A 19,232-nucleotide genomic window follows, 5' to 3' on the forward strand; every position below is an offset into this window, starting at 1 on the left:
GTGTCACATGATCTTTCACAAACCATTTTGCTGATTATTCTAATCTTCTGACCTTCTGACTTCAGTCTACCTGAAAATACAAAAAAAATATACCTTGATTCATTTAAGCGTTATAATATATGGGAAAAGTATTAACAGTTTATTTTGTAGTTTACTATTGGACATCGTTTCCTCTGTCCCCCTGCAGATAATAAAGCTCGAGCTCATTGTAAAAGTGACGACTGTCTAAAGGGTCTTAAACTGCTGAAGATCATCAAAGTACCATGCAATGATTTCCTCATGATGGGCATCCGTTACCACCACATTGACCCTCCATCTCCAGACATAGATTACATCGCCATTAGACTGGACCTCACTGACACTCGTAGCAGGAGCATAATTCAGGTGTACATTCTAAAATAAAAGCATTTTCTTATCACTGCATTTTTACACTACATTATTAACACCAGTTCTGCCCACCTTCCAATCAGTCAGAGCAGGCCTGGATTCCAATAACCATTAAAGACGCGCTGCCCAACCAGCCGCCCAAGCCTGCTTTTATGTCCATGTTCATCTTAGAGGTGGACCAGTTCATTCTGACTCCTCTCTCCACGGCAACTCTGGATGCAGAGGATGATGAGACGCCCAAACAGAGGCTGGTGTTCAACATCACTAAACCCCCTAATGAGGGCTTCATTACTCATCTGTCAGATCACACCAAACCCATCTCCTCCTTCTCCTGGATGGATCTCAACGACATGCTGATCAGCTACCAGCCTCCAAACTCCAGTCACACTCAGCGTAGGAACTATGAGGTAAACCTTGTGGAAAATAAATACAATGTAGCATACTTTTATGGAGTCCTTAAATAATATACTTTAAAGTGCAAACTGTAAGGTTTTCTAAAACTGTTTGTTAATATATTAATACCTTAAATATATTAACTTTAAATGTAACTCTTTAAGTACACTTAAAATGGCCTTTTCAGATCTGAGGGACACTGTGAAGGACAGGTGCATTATTCAATACAATTTAGGACTTATTTTTTTCTGCAAGGGAACTATACTAACTTAATGTTTAACAGAATTATTTGAACTAACTCCATAATGCAGTAGTTACTACTAGTAGTATGCATTGTTAATTTCTACTAGGTGGAGTTTGAGGTGTATGATTTCTACTTTGAGAAAAGCCAGCCTGTGATGGTACATGTGTCTATCAGGACAGCTGACACCAATGCACCAAGAGTATCATGGAACATGGGTCTGTATTGTGCATCCTTTTTCATATTTACATATATACAGTATATATATATATATATATATATATATATATATATATATATATATATATATATATATATATATATATATATATATATATATATATATACATACAGTGCCTTGCGAAAATATCCGGCCCCCTTGAACTTTGCGACCTTTTGCCACATTTCATTTTTCAAACATAAAGATATGAAACTGTAATTTTTTGTGAAGAATCAACAACAAGTGGGACACAATCATGAAGTAGAACGAAATTTATTGGATATTATAAATTTGGCGTGCAAAATTATTCGGCCATTTGTTATATTATACATCATTATGTTTGAAGCCTGAAATGTGGCAAAAGGTCGCAAAGTTCAAGGGGGCCGAATATTTTCGCAAGGCACTATATATATATATATATATATATATATATATATATATATACACATACATACATACATACATACATACATACATACATACATACATATACATACATACATACATACATATACATACACACACACACATGTTGCTCTGTTCTCATCTCATTGCTTTGCTTAAGAATTTTGTTTGTTTGTTTTAAACAGAACATTTGATAGATGGAGTTATAAATTACCCTGAACAACATGGTTCTGTATTTGTGAATAATTTCTCAAAAATTGCATAACAAATCTTTAGAAAAAACTTACATTAGAAAAAAGAAAATGACTTGTTGGATTGATCAGTAACAGTTGTGAACTGGACTTAGTTACCCATTGTGAATAAAAGTGTGACTATCTCTATAGAATGTTCATTTGTGTATTTCAACTCCGAGGCCGTTTACATTTTTTTTTTGTTGCATTTTGGCTGTTCATTTACACGACAACAGCGTTTTGGGGGCAAGACTTTGGGGGCCAGGCTAGGTAATGAGCGAAAGCAACATACAACAACGCTCTGACAAAAGACTGAGAACAAAAGGATCTAATATTGGGAAGAATAAAGAGGGAGAATTAGCAACAGGTGAACGGTGAGCCCAAATGGGAATTAAGGATAACGAAGGGGAGGGGGAAATACCACAAAGATAGCGATCACCTGGCAACTTGTCAATAAGCCTATGTGCTCAAGAAAAACAAAGCACGCAACCAATGAAAAAGAAAACATCAGACCGAAGTCCTTACAGTTACTTGACAAAGTGGCATCGCCAACTACTGGCCTGGCATGCAAAATACAACCACTCGTTACAACCGAGGTATGCAGCAAAGCATTTGTGAAGCCACAACACGCACAACCTTAAGGCGGATGGACTACAACAGCAGAAGACCCCACCGGGTACCACTCATCTCCACTACAAATAGGAAAAAGAGACTCGATTTCTGTTGAGACATTCAGATGGTAGAGTCTGAATTTGGCGTAAACAGAATGAGAACATGGATCCATCATGCCTTGTTACCACTGTGCAGGCTGGTGGTGGTGGTGTAATGGTGTGGGGGATGTTTTCTTGGCACTCTTTAGCCCCCTTAGTGCCAATTGGGCATCATTTAAATGCCACGGTCTACCTGAGCATGGTTTCTGACCATATCCATCCCTTTATGACCACCATGTACCCATCCTCTGATGGCTACTTCCAGCAGGATAATGCATCATGTCACAAAGCTTGAATCATTTCAAATTGGTTTCTTGAACATCACAATGAGTTCACTGTACTAAAATGGCCCCCACAGTCACCGGATCTCAACCCAATAGAGCATCTTTGGGATGTGGTGGAACGGGATCTTCGTGCCCTGGATGTGCATCCCACAAATCTCCATCAACTGCAAGATGCTATCCTATCAATATGGGCCAACATTTCTAAAGAATGCTTTCAGCACCTTGTTGAGTCAATGCAACGTAGAATTAAGGCAGTTCTGAAGGCGAAAGGGGGTCAAACACAGTATTAGTATGGTGTTCCAAATAAAAATCCTTTAGGGGAGTGTGTGTATCTATCTATCTATCTATCTATCTATCTATCTATCTATCTATCTATCTATCTATCTATCTATCTATCTATCTATCTATCTATCTATCTATCTATCTATCTATATCAAGAAGACTTGGAGTTAAGCTTTTATTTGAGAAAAGAACGGCACTTTAATCATTCTTAAGAAAGGAAGATGTGTTCGGAGTTTTGCTAAAGTTTATTTATCAATTAGCTCCTCTTCACTTTGCTCTGGTTGGCTGTAGCGCTATCCAATTGTGTGCAGAGGAAGTTTGAAAGACAACCGTTTATCCCACCCCTCGGATTGAGCCCTGTCAATGGTGACTTCCTAGACCCAACATCTTGATGTGGGTCCGGCTTGTCAGGCTACTCAAATATACTTAGGGAACATGTTAGATTAGAGGAATATGTCTTACTTGCCAAAATCACACTGAATGTAAATGGCAGTGGGCTATTTAGGAAATAAAATTAACTTTCTTTAAGATCACAAAAAAAACCCAGAGTGTTGGTGATTAAATGCCAGGGAAATATCATCAGTTGCAGACCATTAATTGAACCCTGAGGGGAAATCCAGAACGTTCAGGAAATTACAGTATCTGATGATTTGAAAGATCAGGATGTGTCATGAATGCCAGACAAATGATTATCTCCTTATTTCTATCAAATTAGGTCTTAGTCTTTTGGAAGGTCAGTCTCGTCCAATTACATGGGATCAGTTGCAGATTGTTGACAATGACAACCTGAAGGCTGTGAAGATCATCACTGTGGATGGGCTGCAGCATGGCAGACTAACTGTTAGAGGTATACATATCATTTTCAGTTCAGTTTTTTATATCAGTTGAGTCATATTTTAGATACAGTATATCTTTGCATTTTCACAAAACCTCACTACCGCTGTATGTTTATCTGTATGTTAGGAGGAAAAGGTTTCATGTTCACTGTGAAGGATATTAAGGATGGTGCAGTACACTACCATCATGATGACAGTGACACTACTAAAGATTATATAGTTTTACGGATTACTGATGGCTTACATCAAACTAGACATAAGTTTCCCATCAACATCCTGCCCAAAGATGACAGTCCACCCTTCCTCATTACCAATATGGTACTGGAGCTGTCTGAAGGTCAGACAGGTCTTTTGAGAGGATCCATTTTGCAAGCCTGTGATATGGACTCCAGTGATGACTACATCATGTTCAACATCACCAGACCTCCTCAGGCCGGGGAAATCATGAAGATGCCTGGTCCTGGGATAACAGGTGAGGAAAAGGGATATATAGGAAAACTAGACAATCCTCTATATGCACCTTATCCGATTAGTATTTTACGGAGCCAAATCAATACATTTCACTTTATATATTAACCACCCAGAACACTAGCACTGTCTTGTAATGCCCTAGTTACCACTTAGAACAGTTTAGTGACTACCTTTGAAGCCAATCAGAACACCATTGCAACCAACTAGCAACTCACTAGTAACCACCCATAACACCTAGTAACACCCCACTAACCATCCCATAATATCCTAGCACACATCCTATAAATCACCCAGAACTCGTAACACTCTATGAATGGCCTAGGGGGGCCTAAGTCCTACTTATAACTCCCAAATAACCGCCTGGTAATGCTCTAGTAACCATTTATAACACCTTAAACAAATATTAATGCCCTAATAACCACCCTTTATATCCTAGTAACTTCTTAGTAATCACTGAAAACATTATATCCAATGCCTAGTAATACCCTAGTAACCACCCAAAGCACTCTAGCAAATGCTTACTGTTGCAACAAGAAACCCCTTTAAACTCCTTAGCAACAGCCTAGTAATGTCCTAATAATTGCCCATAACACACTAGCAACCAAAAATGAATGCCCTTTTAACAGCCATAATATCCTAGCAAACACCTACTGTTGCAACATCATGGACACCACCTAGAATTCCCTAGCAACCAACTAACAGCTCCCTATTAACCACCCAAAACACCCTAGCAACCAAAAATTAATACCGTCTTAACAACCATAATATCCTCGCACACACTATTGCAAAATTCTTGAAACCACCCAGAACTCCCTAGCAGCCGCCTAGTGATGCCCTAGTAACAACCCAAAACTCCCTAGCAACCACCTATTGTAACACCCTAGAAAACACTCAGAACTCCATAGAAACCACCTAGTACCACCATAGCAACAAACTAGCAAAGTACCCAGGGCCCTTTATATTAGGTGACCGTAGCTACTATGTACTTACATGAAAAATAAGTACAATGCCTAGCAACACCCTAGTAACACACAAAGTACTCTAGCAAATGCCTACTGATGCAACATCATAGAAACCACTATGAGTTAAAAACATGTATGTACACAATAAGTGCATTGTATCAAATAATTCATTAAAATGTTAGTAAAAGGTTATGGGGGGGGGGGGGGTGTGAAACACTGTTTCAGTCAATCTCATGTCAATCTTGAGTACCTATAGAGTAGTATTGGATCCTTCATATCTCCGAAAAGTCTTTAGTTTTATTATATTTATAAAAGAAATATAGGCTGTACCGAGTTTTTCCGGAAAAAAACGAGCGGCTGGAGGTGTATCGTGTGCGCGGAGCTAAAGAATGATGAGCGCACAAAGCGGTGACGTCCTCAAGCGTGGAGAAACCCATGGCTATCAATCGGATTCAGCTAATACGTGATCCAGAATCAGGCTGAAAAAAAAACAGGAGAAACAGCAACATCAGGACGTCCGTCTCTGTGGTATGTACTGTATTTAGTGGCCTGTCAACATTTGTGTGTTTACTCGCAGTTTATGAGGACATGATTCGGTTTATGGACTATTGTATGTGACTAAACCTTAGCAGTAGCAAGCAAAACGGTTTTGTACGTCAGACTAGTGTAACGTTATACATAGAACAACAATGGAGTAACGTTAACCTATAGCGCATTTGAATGACGAAGCACGCGATCGTGTCGTTTACTGATGTTTACTCACGTGACGATAGCCAACAGCACAGACATTTGAAGCAGTTTTACTCACCGGCTGCTTCCAAAGCAGGACCGAACCTTTATCGCTGGGACCGCTCTGTCAAAAACACACTTCTTTGGTATGATTTGGTTAAGTCCTGTGACAGCAGTGACCGTGGAAATCCGCGAATGTTGTGAAGCTTCCCGTCATTTCTGCGTTCAAATTGGTTCAAATGCAGCGCTGCCTTCCCGGAATGCTGTGCTGAAGCGGTGAAGTCGCTTGATGTCACCCATAGGAATAAAGTGGAGCGCGGCCCGGACTATAACGACATAAGTGTTCACGGACGACTGGATCTGCAGCTGTGCGAGTGTTTATGGGTGTGCATTTCCTCTCTCGCTCTAGTCACGCGCACACGCGCACCCTACCGGGAGAAGAGCCCGTACGGCCCATACAAGGACCTTCCGCTCTATTAACGTCAAGCCGACCCATACTCGAAAAAAACTCTCCGAAACTTGTGAGAAACCGAAAGGAGTATTTTTGACAAAGAAAAACTCAAACGTCCAACATTAGTTTTTGAAACTTTGTCTATGTTTAGTATGGGAATCCAAGTCTTTAACAGTGAAACAGCATTTCACCCCCCCTTTAAGGCCACCTAATAAAAGTGAGTCCGCACACAGAAACCCGAAAAAACAGCATTCACATTTTCTTTAGAACAAGTAAAAATCTTTTTTAGGGAACCAAGTTTCCTCAGGCATCCTTTAAATACCACAGCAAACATATTTTTTTCAGGATATCCTGTTAACCGTTTTCTTCAGAAGGACCTCTTCCATTCCATCATCTACTATCGGCACTTAGGCAGTGAAGTGTTTGATGACTCTTTTGAGGTGGTGCTCTCTGATTTTCATGACCCTCCTAATCTTTCAGAGCCTCAGGTAAGTTTATAACATCCCCTCTAGGATCTAATAGGAGTTTCTAAGGTTTTAGCGTCTTTCAGCTGTTTCCTCTAATCTGACTTTCAGAGTTTGGATGTTATTCACTAACCAGGTGATCTTTGCAGGTCATTGTGATTCAAATCCAGCCAGTCCCTGATCAGCCTCCACAAGAGGCACCAGGTGTGACCAGGCACTTGGTTGTCAATGAGACAGACGTCACCTACTTGACCAAGCAACAGCTGCACTTTGTTGACTTGGAATCACCAGATAGTGAGCTCACATACACCGTCACCACCCCACCTTTCTACAGCACCACCTATGGGTACAAAATTAAACTAGAAGCCTATGAAGTCCACAGCAGGACACATCTATTCCATTGAAACTTGCAGCATAACTTGACATGTATGTGCTGAAGGAATTCAGGATGATGGTAATACTTGTACATTTTGATTTATAGAGGGTCTGATGCAGGAAGGTTGTTTCTGGTTGATAGCATCCCAAAATTTAACAAGGACCCAAACACCCCAATGCTGAGACTTTTCACTCAGGTAAATACTCAGAACTAGGGTTAGACATATAATTTCCCCCAAAGAAACTTAAGCTGTAAATTATCCTCTCTTTATAGAATGCAGTTAACTACATGAAAGTTGCTTACATGCCTCCCATCCTGGACATTGGACCCTACCCCCAGCATATCCAGTTTATCCTGTCAGTGACCAACCAGCAAGGCAGCATGACCGCTGGAATCTGTTTCAACATAACGATTCTACCAGTGGATAACCTGGCACCAGAGGTAACGTTAGCCCTCACCTACTCAATCCAGAACAGATAATAAGTATAGTGCTTGTTAGTGGTTTGTGCTATTACTTTTCTCTTACTCTCTCAATGTTTTGATGCCGCCTGCAGGCTCAATGTTTACACTTTAGGGGGCGATAAATCCATGAATGGCATACTATTAGTAATCAATAAACAATAAGCAAACTAAACTTTTAAGCCCTTTGTACAAAATAAGTTAGTTCCTGTTTCCAGTTTTTGTTACCATAAGTTTCAGTTTTGTTTAGTTTGATTGCCTCTTTTTCTGCCTCTTTATTTATAGCCTTGCGTTTCCGTTGTTCTTCGTCAGTTCTTGTTTGCGCATAGTGTTCTTTAGGTTTCTTCTAGTATTACTCCTGCTCTCTAAAAAATGCTGGGCTGTTTCAACCTATGTTTGGGTCAATTATGGACAAACCCAACTATTGGCTAACATTTTTTTTTAAATACAATCTTAAACCTAATGGATGGGTTTGTCCATATTTGGGCCAAACACAGGTTGAAACCACCCAGCATTTCAAGAGCATGTGCTCTCTTTTTGATACATACAATTCATTGTATTTAATGAATCGAGAAAATAATAAAGTATTAAGTTTTGTTTATTATTTTGAGCTTGCATAAGTTAGCAGCTGATTTAAAAGTGACCATAATGCTAATGCTACACTTTTAATTACCTTATTCTACTAAACTATTTGATAAAATATAACCATTTATTAAACATAGATATCATTACTATACAAACACAAGTGGTAGTTGAGTACTGTGATGTGCTTCTTTTTGTCTTTAGGTACATGTGAGGCAGCTGATGGTGGATGAGGGGGGAGAGACCTTGGTGAGTGAAGAACATGTGCGTCTAATGGACCAGGACTCAATTGAGGACTCTCTGCATGTGGAGCTAAAGATGGAACCTCAACATGGCAATATTTATCTGGACGGCACAGCCATGAGTCCAGGCCAGACTTTCACAGTCAGGGATCTGAAAAGCCTAAAAGTTAGGTCAGATGTGGTTCATCATAATTTGTTTGGGTTCATCATAAACACTTTAACTAGTATTTGACAAGGTTTATTCTATATTATCTTTAGTTTTGACAAATTTTGTCTCAACAGATATCGCCATGACAGCTCTGAGACAGAACATGATGATATTAAATTCATTGCCACCGATGGGATCAATATTGCTGACTTTGTATTACATGTCAAGGTAATGGAGATCTTTCTTTTTTAACTACTTTTTATCAAAAGAAAACACATCTAACAAACGCATGTTTGACAGGTGTCGCCAGTCAACGATGAGGTGCCAGTGCTAGTGGGAGGTTTGAAACCCATTTTAGCCTGTGCAGAGGGACAGGAAGTGGTCATCACTGTGGAGTACATCTGTGCCACAGATCCTGACAGTGATGATGGCACATTAATGTATATGATCGCCCGACAACCATATCATGGAGTAGTTCAAAGAAATGGCATGGTGGTGGACCGCTTCATTCAAGCAGATATAACTGCTGGCTTCATTTCCTATAGACACACAGGTAATATAGGAATAATAGTAATGGATTTATTTCACTTTTTATATTGATTGCGTTTCACTTTCTCTGTTTGAACTTAATTTCCAACCATATTTAGACCTACCCTTGTAAAAAATTACACTTCAGCATACAAAATAGTTCTGTATATGTAGTGAATGTAATGTTTGCAGACTTTAGTTTAAATTTATATTAAATGCTATATAAGCGAATTTCAGGGTGCTTTTTTGAGCCCCTTAAGTCCATCTCTTTTGCAATTTCTGAATTACTTCTGTTTTCTTTGAAATATAGTTAAAGTGTACTGCTGAATGGACTGAATGCATTTATGGAAAACTAAAATATATGTTGATCATTTCTGTTGAAACTTGCATGTCAAGTATTTGTTATTGTTAATTACTTATTTATTTATATATATATATATATATATATATATATATATATATATATATATATATATATATATATATATATATATATATATATATATATATATATATAACATTGAATTTGACGTTATTACAGTGCACCTTTTAACCTTTTAAGTGTACTTAAGATTATAAAGAAAGAAACAGTCATGAAAGTCTACTCTCTTCAAGTACACTTTAAGTACGCCTTTAATATATTTAATGTAAAATGATCTGCTTTAATATTATCTAAAAAATATTATGTTTTATTACTTTTAAAGATTTGAAGTACAGTACATGTGTACTTTCAATGTGCATTTCTTTTTTTTTGCAAAGGTATCTAAATGCATTTATTTGATATTCTTTGTTAAATATGATTATAAACCCATGAAGTAACACATTTATATACATTTTACATTCAAGGACATGAGATTGGGCTACAACCACGCCATGACGTTGTCACGTTTGTGATCTCTGATGGAGAATCAGGGCTACTTCCTTCCTGTTGCAGTGACAAAGCCACTTTCTTCAGTGCACAAACACCTGAAATACAGAACTCCCTGCCTGTCTATGACCTTAATATTACTGTTTATCCTGTGAACAACCGACCACCATCTATTGCTGTTGGTAATGGGAAAACTTTTCTTTCTGATGTTATTATAACATGCAGTTATACAGTGTATGTATGGAGCTGCAGAAAGTAAGAACCTTTGTATGTAATAAAACAAAATATGAATTCTATTTAACATTCAAATGCATTTTTAGTGTCACTGTTGTTGATTACAGTATAATATCTATAATCTCAGTTATAGTATGATTCGTATCACTTGTGAGAAAAAAGTACGTTAGCATACTTTTAAAGAGAGTTCTTATAGAAATTATATACTTTGAACTTGAGTGCGAACTCACTAGTATGTTTTCAGACACTGATACATTTCAACCAAAATGTATTATAGTTTAAAATTATATTAGATCCAGCTACTTTTTTTTTTGATCCATTTAGTTTAAGTACACCTTTATATGTAATTTCATAATTGCTACTATTGTCTTTGAAATATGGTTAAAGTGTACTGCTGAATGTACTGACAATGGTAAACGTTAATATAACTTCTATTGAAAAACGCATTTTAAAAGTGAATTTTAATTTATTTGCTATTACACGTTTGTAACAATGAAGCTGAATGAAGAATATTAACTTTACATGTGCTTTAGTCAAATGACATTGAAAATTTGACTCTTACAAAGTGAAGTTTTTTAAGTTTAAGAAACATAGCCATGAACGTAGACTTAAGTGGCCTTATATTTCAATATGTTGTATTGTCTGCAAGTAGTTTTTTTTAATACTTTTAAGATTTGAAGTACACTACAAGTGCACATTCATTACAATTAAGCACACCTTTTCCTTTCAAGAGATATTTTAGCATTTGTTACTTGTTGCTGACATGCTTGGGTCCATGACACATTTTTTCTTCCATCAGGTGAGGTGCTTATGGTGGATGAGGGGGGGTCAACCTCCATCACGGTGACCCATCTGAGAGTTGAAGACCAAGATTCTGCTCCAGAGGATCTTAAGCTCATCTTGGTTGCTCCTCCACAGTTTGGTTACATAGAGAACATCCTGCCCAGTCCAGGATTTGAAAAGAGCAACATGGGAATCAGTATTGGTGAGTCAGTTCTGTTATGTGCATTTCACTGAATCTAGCCGTTTTAACATTTGTCATTGCCTCTGTTTATTCCATGGTATATATAATAGGGAGCCTGTGGTTAAATAATAATGTTGTTTTTTCCTGGTTCAGCCTGTTTCACCTACAGGGATTTGTTGAATGGACACATTAACTATGTCCAGTCTAGACACCAGCGGATGGAGCCGACAACTGACCAGCTCATGCTACATGTGTCCGATGGGAAACAGCAGTCTTCTTCAGTATCGTTCTACATCATCATTCGCCCGACCAATGATGAGATTCCAGACTTCCTGGCCAGAAACATCACGGTCAGTCAGGCAACCATCTTGTAAATAACACAGCTATGTAGCAAATTAGCTCAAAAGGGAAATTTGGATAATTAATCATAATGGGTTTTAGCTTTCAGAATTAAATAGAGCAGAATTAACCTTACGATGGACTGATCTGTTTGTCCACCAGACAAGACAATCTTCTGTCAACTCTAAGAACAATTATTCTCTTGGCCAAGAAGGCTGTAGTCAAGTCAAGCCACCTTTATTTACATAGTGCTTTTTTACAAAGGGCAATTCTTATCTGACCAACAAACGAACAGTGTATGATTATGATTCAGGCAGCATAACAGGTCAGAAGTGAGATTGGATCGGAACATTCAAAATATTTAATCCAGTTCAATCTGGTTGATGATCAGTGTTACGGTTGGCTCCGGCAAGAAGGCACAGACAGGAACAGACGTTACTCAAATGAAGTTTACTGATGTAAAGGTACAAAGTACATACAAGTATCCAACATAACGTTACGTTGACCAGACATCGAGTGAGTGAACAAGGGAGAACTAAATTCCAACACAGATGACTAATGAGGGGCACAGGTGACACAGATGAAGATAACTAAACATAGCTGAACAAAACTAAACTAACGAGGGTAACTAAGGAAACATAGACAAAGGAACATGTGACCAATGCAAACAACATGACAGAAACACAGATATGTAACATAATGCCCCCCTCCTGAGGGAGTTGGCACCCTGGAGTCCTGGGGGCGGGATCACTGGGGCTTGACTGGCCGGGGGGCCTCCAGGGTGGGGCCATGGCGAGTCAAGGGCCTAGGGTGGAACTGGAGCCTTGGGTGGATCAGGAGCCTTGGGCGAATCAGGAGCCTTGGGCGGAACTGGAGCCTTGGGCGGAACTGGAGCAGTGAGTGGAACTGGAGCCCTGGGCGGAACTGGAGCCATGGGTGGAACTGGAGCCTTGGGTGGAACTGGAGCCTTGGGTGGAACTGGAGCCCTGGGCGGAACTGGTGCCCTGGGTGGAACTGGAGCCCTGGGCGGAACTGGTGCCCTGGGTGGAACTGGAGCCCGGGGCGGAACTGGAGCCTTGGGTGGATCAGGAGCCTTGGGCGGAACTGGAGCCCCTCCCAGATGTGTCCTGTCCACATGCCTCCCACCCACGGGTACTTGCCCGCCCGGCCCCCCAAAAAAAAATCTAGTCCAGGGTGGAGTGGAGGGCTCGTGGATGGCGGTGGGAGCGGCCTCGTGGCCAGCAGGATCAGGAAAGTCCAGAGCGTAATCCAGGAAACAAGGAGCGGGCACAGGACAGTCTGGAGCGGAATTCAGGAGATAGGGAGCGGGCAGAGGAGAGTCTGGAGCCTAATCCAGGAGACAGGGAGTGGGCCCAGGAAAGTCTGGAGCGGAATCCAGGAAACAGGGAGTGGGCACAGGAGAGTCTGGAGTAGAATCCTCCTGGACAGGGAGCGGGCGGAAATCTATAAGCCAGCCTTCCTGCGCTGGCTCCTCGATGGCAGAGGCCCTCTCGGCAGGAGTGGCCGCAGTGAAGTGGCATGTGGAGGGCCCTGGAATTGGGTGAGCTGGAAAGTCCTCTGGCTTGCGGGGATGGACTGGATGATCATGACTTAAGCTGCTTTCATCAAAAGCATCAACAAAGAAATCAAAACCATTTAGAAGGAGGACATAATTAATAAAGTCTTTAATAGACTTGTCGCAAAGCTCAGATTACAACAATTGAAAAAACAAGTCATCATTCAGTCCATCCCGGAAACAAGCATTGACCATTGGCTCTTTCCAGCTCACCAGGTCGGAATACTCCAGAAATTCCTCCACATACCACTCCAGCGGACGACCACCCTGCCGGAGGAAGATAACTAAACACAGCTGAACAAAACCAAACTAACAAGGGTAACCAAGGAAACTGGCAGTAAACATAGACAAATGAACATGTGACCAAAGCAAACAATAAGACAGAAACACAGGTATGCACTGCAAAAAAAAAATATGATTTTCTTACTTAGTATTTTTGTCTTGTTTTAAGTCCAAATATCAAAACATTCTTACATTGAGAAGCATTTACTACATATGCAAAAGTTTGTCTTGTTTTGGGGAAAATTACTCAAAATTGAGTGAGTTTTTGCCTAAAATAAGCAAAATAATCTGCCAGTGGATTAAGATTATTTTTCTTACCCCATTGGCAGATTATTTATTTATTTTTTAGGCAAAAAACTTTTAGGCAAACCATTTTAAGGTTCTATATAGGACCTTTTCTTCTAAGAGTGTAGGGTATATAACAGTACATAACTGAATAAAGTGAACAATAAAAAAACTAAATAAAGTGAGTAGGTTTGTGTTTATACATTTGGCATGATCTGTATCAAGAAACATTGTTATAATGTGTTTAGGTGTTATGATCAACATTCATCTTTTAGGTTCGGGAGGGAGACATGAAAGAGTTGGACCCATCTATAATCAGTGCGGTGGATCTTGATGTTCCCAGAGACCGTTTAATGTTCAGCATAGTCCAGCAGCCTCAGCACGGCTCCATCATGAGTGTCCCACATGGAAATGATGTGACACATTACAAGCGTGGATCTGAGGTCCCTGTGGAGCACTTCACTATGGACGACCTTAGGAGCGGTACTGTACTTTTAGGTCTTTTAAGTTTTTCTTTTGCAGGCTTGGCATTAGCTCCCGCCAGCACAGTCACTCCCACTAGGTTGAATTATATATATATATATATATATATATATATATATATATATATATATATATATATATATATATATATATATATATATATATACACATACATACAGTATATACTTATTTATTTATTTGTATGATATAGCTGCAAATAAGCATTTTAACACCTGAGAAAATCAATGTTAATATTTGGTACAGTAACCTTTGTTTGCAGTTACAGAGGTCAAACGTTTCCTGTAGTTTTTCACCAGGTTTGCACACACAGCAGGAGGGATTTTGGCCCAATCCTCCACACAGATCTTCTCTAGATCAGTCAGGTTTATGGCCTGTCGCTGAGAAACACAGAGTTAGAGCTCCCTCCAAAGATTCTCTATTGGGTTTAGGTCTGGAGACTCGCTAGGCCACGCCAGAACCTTGATATGCTTCTTGCAGAGCCACTCCTTGGTTATGCTGGCTGTGTGCTCCGGGTCATTGTCATGTTGGAAGACCCAGCTCGACCCATCTTCAATGCTGTAACTGAAGGAAGGAGGTTGTTCCCAAAAATCTCGCAATACATTGCCCAGATCATCCTTTCCTTAATACAGTGCAGTCGCCCTGTCCCATGTGCAGAAAAACACGCCCAAAGCATGATGCTACCATCATGTTCTTAGGATGGTACTCATCATACTTCTTCCTCCAAACAATTTAGTGGAATTATGACCGAAAAGTTATATTTTGGTCTCATCTGACCACATGACTTTCTCCCATGACTCCTCTGGATCATCCAAATGGTCACTGGCAAACTTAAGACGGGCCTGGACATGTGCTGGTTTAATTCTGTGCCATGCATGATTTCAAACCATGACGTCTTAGTGTATTACCAACAGTAACCTTGGAAACAGTGGTCCCAGCTCTTTTCAGGTCATTGACCAGCTCCTCCCGTGTAGTTCTGGGCTGAGTTCTCACCTTTCTTAGGATCATTGAGACCCCACGAGGTGAGATATTGCATGGAGCCCCAGTCCAAGGGAGACTGACAGTCATGTTTAGCTTCTTCCATTTTCTAATGATTGCTCCAACAGTGGACCTTTTTTCACCAAGCTGCTTGGCAATTTCCCCGTAGCCCTTTCCAGCCTTGTGGAGGTGTACAATTTTGTCTCTAGTGTCTTTGGACAGCTCTTTGGTCTTTGCCATGTTAGTAGTTGGATTCTTACTGGTTGTATGGAGTGGACAGGTGTCTTTATGCAGCTAACGCCCTCAAACAGGTGCATCTAATTTAGGATAATAAATGGAGTGGAGGTGGACATTTTAAAGGCAGACTAACTTTCTTTACCTCTTTGAGGGTCAGAATTCTAGCTGATAGACGGATGTTCAAAGTAGGAGAACTTGCAAAATAGCAAGGTGTTCAAAAACTTATTTTTCTCACTGTATATATATATATATATATATATATATATATATATATATATATATATATATATATATATATATATATATATATATATATATATATATATATATTTACAGTCCCTGACAAAAGTATTGTCGCTTGTGTACAAATTGACCTAAAGTGCCGCTGAAATATATTTTTTTTACAAGAAATGGCTCATTTTAATCCCACCAGCTTTTGTGATAATGTTTCAGTGAAAAACTAAACTTCAAAAAGTATTCTAATATTCACAGCTTGGTAAAGCCCATTGAGTCAATTTTTGCAAAGACATAAGTGTTGTCACCTTGTCATATGAGCTTCCCCTGTGACTAATAATGGATCAATTAGGTCTCAAGTGTGTATAAAAAGAACCCCAGTACACTAGACCTTCACATCAACTGCAACTAGACCTCTGCAAACATGCCTAAGATTCACCCTGAGACTAAAGTTTTGATTATCAAGAGGCTGAAGACCAGATCCACTGCTGATGTGGCAGATACCTTCCATGTGTCTCAGCGTCAAGTACAGAGGATAAAAAAAAAGATTTGAAGAGACTGGAGACGTTTTTGACACGCCCAGGTCAGGCAGACCCCGCAAGACAACTGCTCGAGAGGACCGTTTGTTGGCTCGAAAATCCAAGGCCAGCCCATTTTCCACTGCAACAGAGCTCCACGAGACCTGGTCACCTGAAGTCCCTGTGTCAACCAGAACAGTTTGTCGGATTCTGTCTCGAAATGGCCTCCATGGTCGAATCAGTGCCCAGAAGCCAGCACTAAACAAAAGACAATTGAAAAACCGTGTGGCATTTGCCAAGGCCCACAGCCTGCTAAAAGGATGGACGCTGGAAAAGCGGCAGAAGGTGGATTTTTCAGATGAATCTTCTGTTGAATTATACCACAGTCACCGCAAATATTGCAGGAGACCTACTGGAGCCAGAATGGATCCGAGATTCACCCAGAAAACAGTGAAGTTTGGTGGCGGAAAAATCATGGTCTGGGGTTACATCCAGTATGGGGGTGTGCGAGAGATCTGCAGGGTGGAAGGCAATATCAATAGTCTAAAATACCAAGAAATCTTAGCTACCTCTTATATTCCCAACCATAAAAGAGGCCAAATTCTGCAGCAGGACGGCGCTCCATCGCATACTTCCATCTCCACATCAAAGTTCCTCAAGGCGAAGAAGATCAAGATGCTCCAGGATTGGCCAGCCCAGTCACCAGACATGAACATCATTGAGCATATGTGGGGTAGGATGAAAGAGGACGCATGGAAGACGAAACCAAAGAATATTGATGAACTCTGGGAGGCATGCAAGACTGCTTTCTTAGCTATTCCTGATGACTTCATCAATAAATTGTATGAATCCTTGCCAAACCGCATGGATGCAGTCCTTCAAGCTCATGGAAGTCATACAAGATATTAAATTTGGATCTCACAGCACCACAACTTAATTTGCTGACATATTTTTGTATTTGCAGTAAATTTGTTCAATTTCTGTATAGGCGACACAACTTTTGTCTTGCCAAAATTTGACCTTTCTGTCTTGATTAAATGATAAATATTTTTTCTGTGAAAATTATTTATTTCAGTGCATTAAACATCATTTGGGAGGGTTTTAGCTTTTCATATGAGCTATTTCTAACACCAATGAATTAATTAAAAGTCAGGTTAATATCAGGTATTTCTAGAAAATAGATAAGCGACAAGACTTTTGTCAGGGACTGTGTGTATATATATATATATATATATATATATATATATATATATATATATATATATATATATATATATATATATATATGATGTACATGCACTGGCAAAAAGGCATCTGAATTAATAAACTAAGTGTTGTCAAAAAATATCTATTTTCCGTTACATATCGATACTGAAATATCTAAAACACTTCCAATACTTATTTTATGCAGAATAGATACACAATACCAGCTGCGCTTTCTCATCTCTTCAAGAATCTTGGCATTGGATCGTGCATATTGCACATCATTTTACTCATTCTTGCAGATTTTGTGCTCACAAAATGCCGGTTATGACAGTTGAAGTTTTAAGTGAATGTAAAGACTTGAGAAAGAAAATGCATGTGTTACAGTGTAATTGATCTTTGTGTCAGGTCTTATAGTGACAATAGCTTTATATACCTGATGCCAAATTATGAGATACTATGAAATATATCGGTATGACAGTTTTCCCTATGATATCGGTCAAAATTTTGGCCATTGAAAATACTGAGTGGCTAGTAACTCTGTAAATCCACTAGCCAGACCAAAAATGTCAAGCCCTGCAAATATATCTATATAATGTCACTGTAAAATTCTTTACTCTCACTTTTGGTTAATTTAATGCATCCTTGCGTGATTTGATGCGGCCCCAACCTTTTTGTTTTGTTTTTTATGAATAAATCACACAATATATTTTGTGTTACTCTGTTCTCAGGCATGACTCTGATGTACATGCACGATGATTCTGAAAGTGAGCAGGATGGGTTTATTGTTCAGCTCTCTGATGGAAAACACCAGCTCCAGAAACACGTGCAGGTTCAAGTCCTGCCTGTCAACGATGAGGAGCCGCAAATTATGCGGTAATTGTCACCCATTGCCTGTAATTCATCAGTGAATTATCCTTTAGTTTATTTGTTATAACATAATAAAGTATATGATTATGGATTGCATACTACACAATATATTCAAACCATAAATCTTGAAGACTATCACTTATACATTTTACAAAATGGATAAATCACATTAAATGGTAAATCTTTGGGCAAAAGAAAAACACAACACAAGTTATTTGCATTATTTCTTCAGGAACACTGGCATTGAGATTGAGGCTGGGGAGTCCAGACTGATCTCCAGTGCTGTGCTTAGTGCTCACGACAAAGACACTCCTTCTTCTGACATCATCTATGTGTTTGAGAGCATACCGAGTCACGGAGTCATTCAGATGAAGGTCAGTTGGCTCAATATGCAGTGAGAAAAATATCTAATATCTCACTGCCAAAATCTGTTCCAGCACCTTGTTGAATATATGCCATGAAGAATTAAGCAGTTCGGAAGGCAAAAGGGGGTCCAACACAGTACTAGCAAGGTAGCAAATCCAGAATGTTTGCTGTTCCTCAGGTGGGCACAGACTGGGTGTCTGTATCTGCAGGAATGAACTGCTCTCAGCATGTTTTGGATATGAACCTGTTACGTTACCTTCACACCAGTCAACCTGGAGAACCTGCTGCTGACTTCTTTGTCTTCCACCTGTTGGATGGAAAGAACCGCTCGCCTGCTCAGCACTTCCACATTACAGTCAAAGAACTGGAGAAAGGTG

At 39.5% G+C, this 19,232-nt stretch overlaps 1 protein-coding gene across 5 annotated transcripts in view; it reads left to right on the forward strand.

Annotated features, from left to right (window-relative positions):
• frem1a (Fras1 related extracellular matrix 1a) overlaps window positions 1–19,232 on the forward strand; it is a 59,583-nt gene that overhangs the window by 13,721 nt on the left and 26,630 nt on the right. For 4 of the 5 annotated variants that reach the window (XR_010898393.1, XM_067418793.1, XM_067418802.1 and 1 more), the window contains exons 5-23: window positions 188–384; window positions 471–794; window positions 1,131–1,239; window positions 3,868–3,999; window positions 4,116–4,460; window positions 6,947–7,089; window positions 7,215–7,411; window positions 7,547–7,637; window positions 7,715–7,882; window positions 8,687–8,895; window positions 9,007–9,100; window positions 9,173–9,425; window positions 10,247–10,450; window positions 11,302–11,487; window positions 11,620–11,816; window positions 14,224–14,431; window positions 18,351–18,495; window positions 18,722–18,863; window positions 19,034–19,229. Coding sequence is in view for 3 of the 5 variants with exons in the window: in XM_067418793.1 (XP_067274894.1) it covers window positions 188–384; window positions 471–794; window positions 1,131–1,239; window positions 3,868–3,999; window positions 4,116–4,460; window positions 6,947–7,089; window positions 7,215–7,411; window positions 7,547–7,637; window positions 7,715–7,882; window positions 8,687–8,895; window positions 9,007–9,100; window positions 9,173–9,425; window positions 10,247–10,450; window positions 11,302–11,487; window positions 11,620–11,816; window positions 14,224–14,431; window positions 18,351–18,495; window positions 18,722–18,863; window positions 19,034–19,229 (3,540 nt within the window). In the remaining 2 variants the exon portion in view is untranslated. Of the gene's footprint in view, window positions 1–187; window positions 385–470; window positions 795–1,130; window positions 1,240–3,867; window positions 4,000–4,115; window positions 4,461–6,946; window positions 7,090–7,214; window positions 7,412–7,546; window positions 7,638–7,714; window positions 7,883–8,686; window positions 8,896–9,006; window positions 9,101–9,172; window positions 9,426–10,246; window positions 10,451–11,301; window positions 11,488–11,619; window positions 11,817–14,223; window positions 14,432–18,350; window positions 18,496–18,721; window positions 18,864–19,033; window positions 19,230–19,232 lie in introns of those variants that run through there. The other variant, XR_010898394.1, reaches the window with a different exon arrangement.

The sequence above is a fragment of the Pseudorasbora parva genome, chromosome 1 (assembly GCF_024679245.1).
Source record: "Pseudorasbora parva isolate DD20220531a chromosome 1, ASM2467924v1, whole genome shotgun sequence".
Classification (NCBI taxonomy): Eukaryota; Metazoa; Chordata; class Actinopteri; order Cypriniformes; family Gobionidae; genus Pseudorasbora; species Pseudorasbora parva.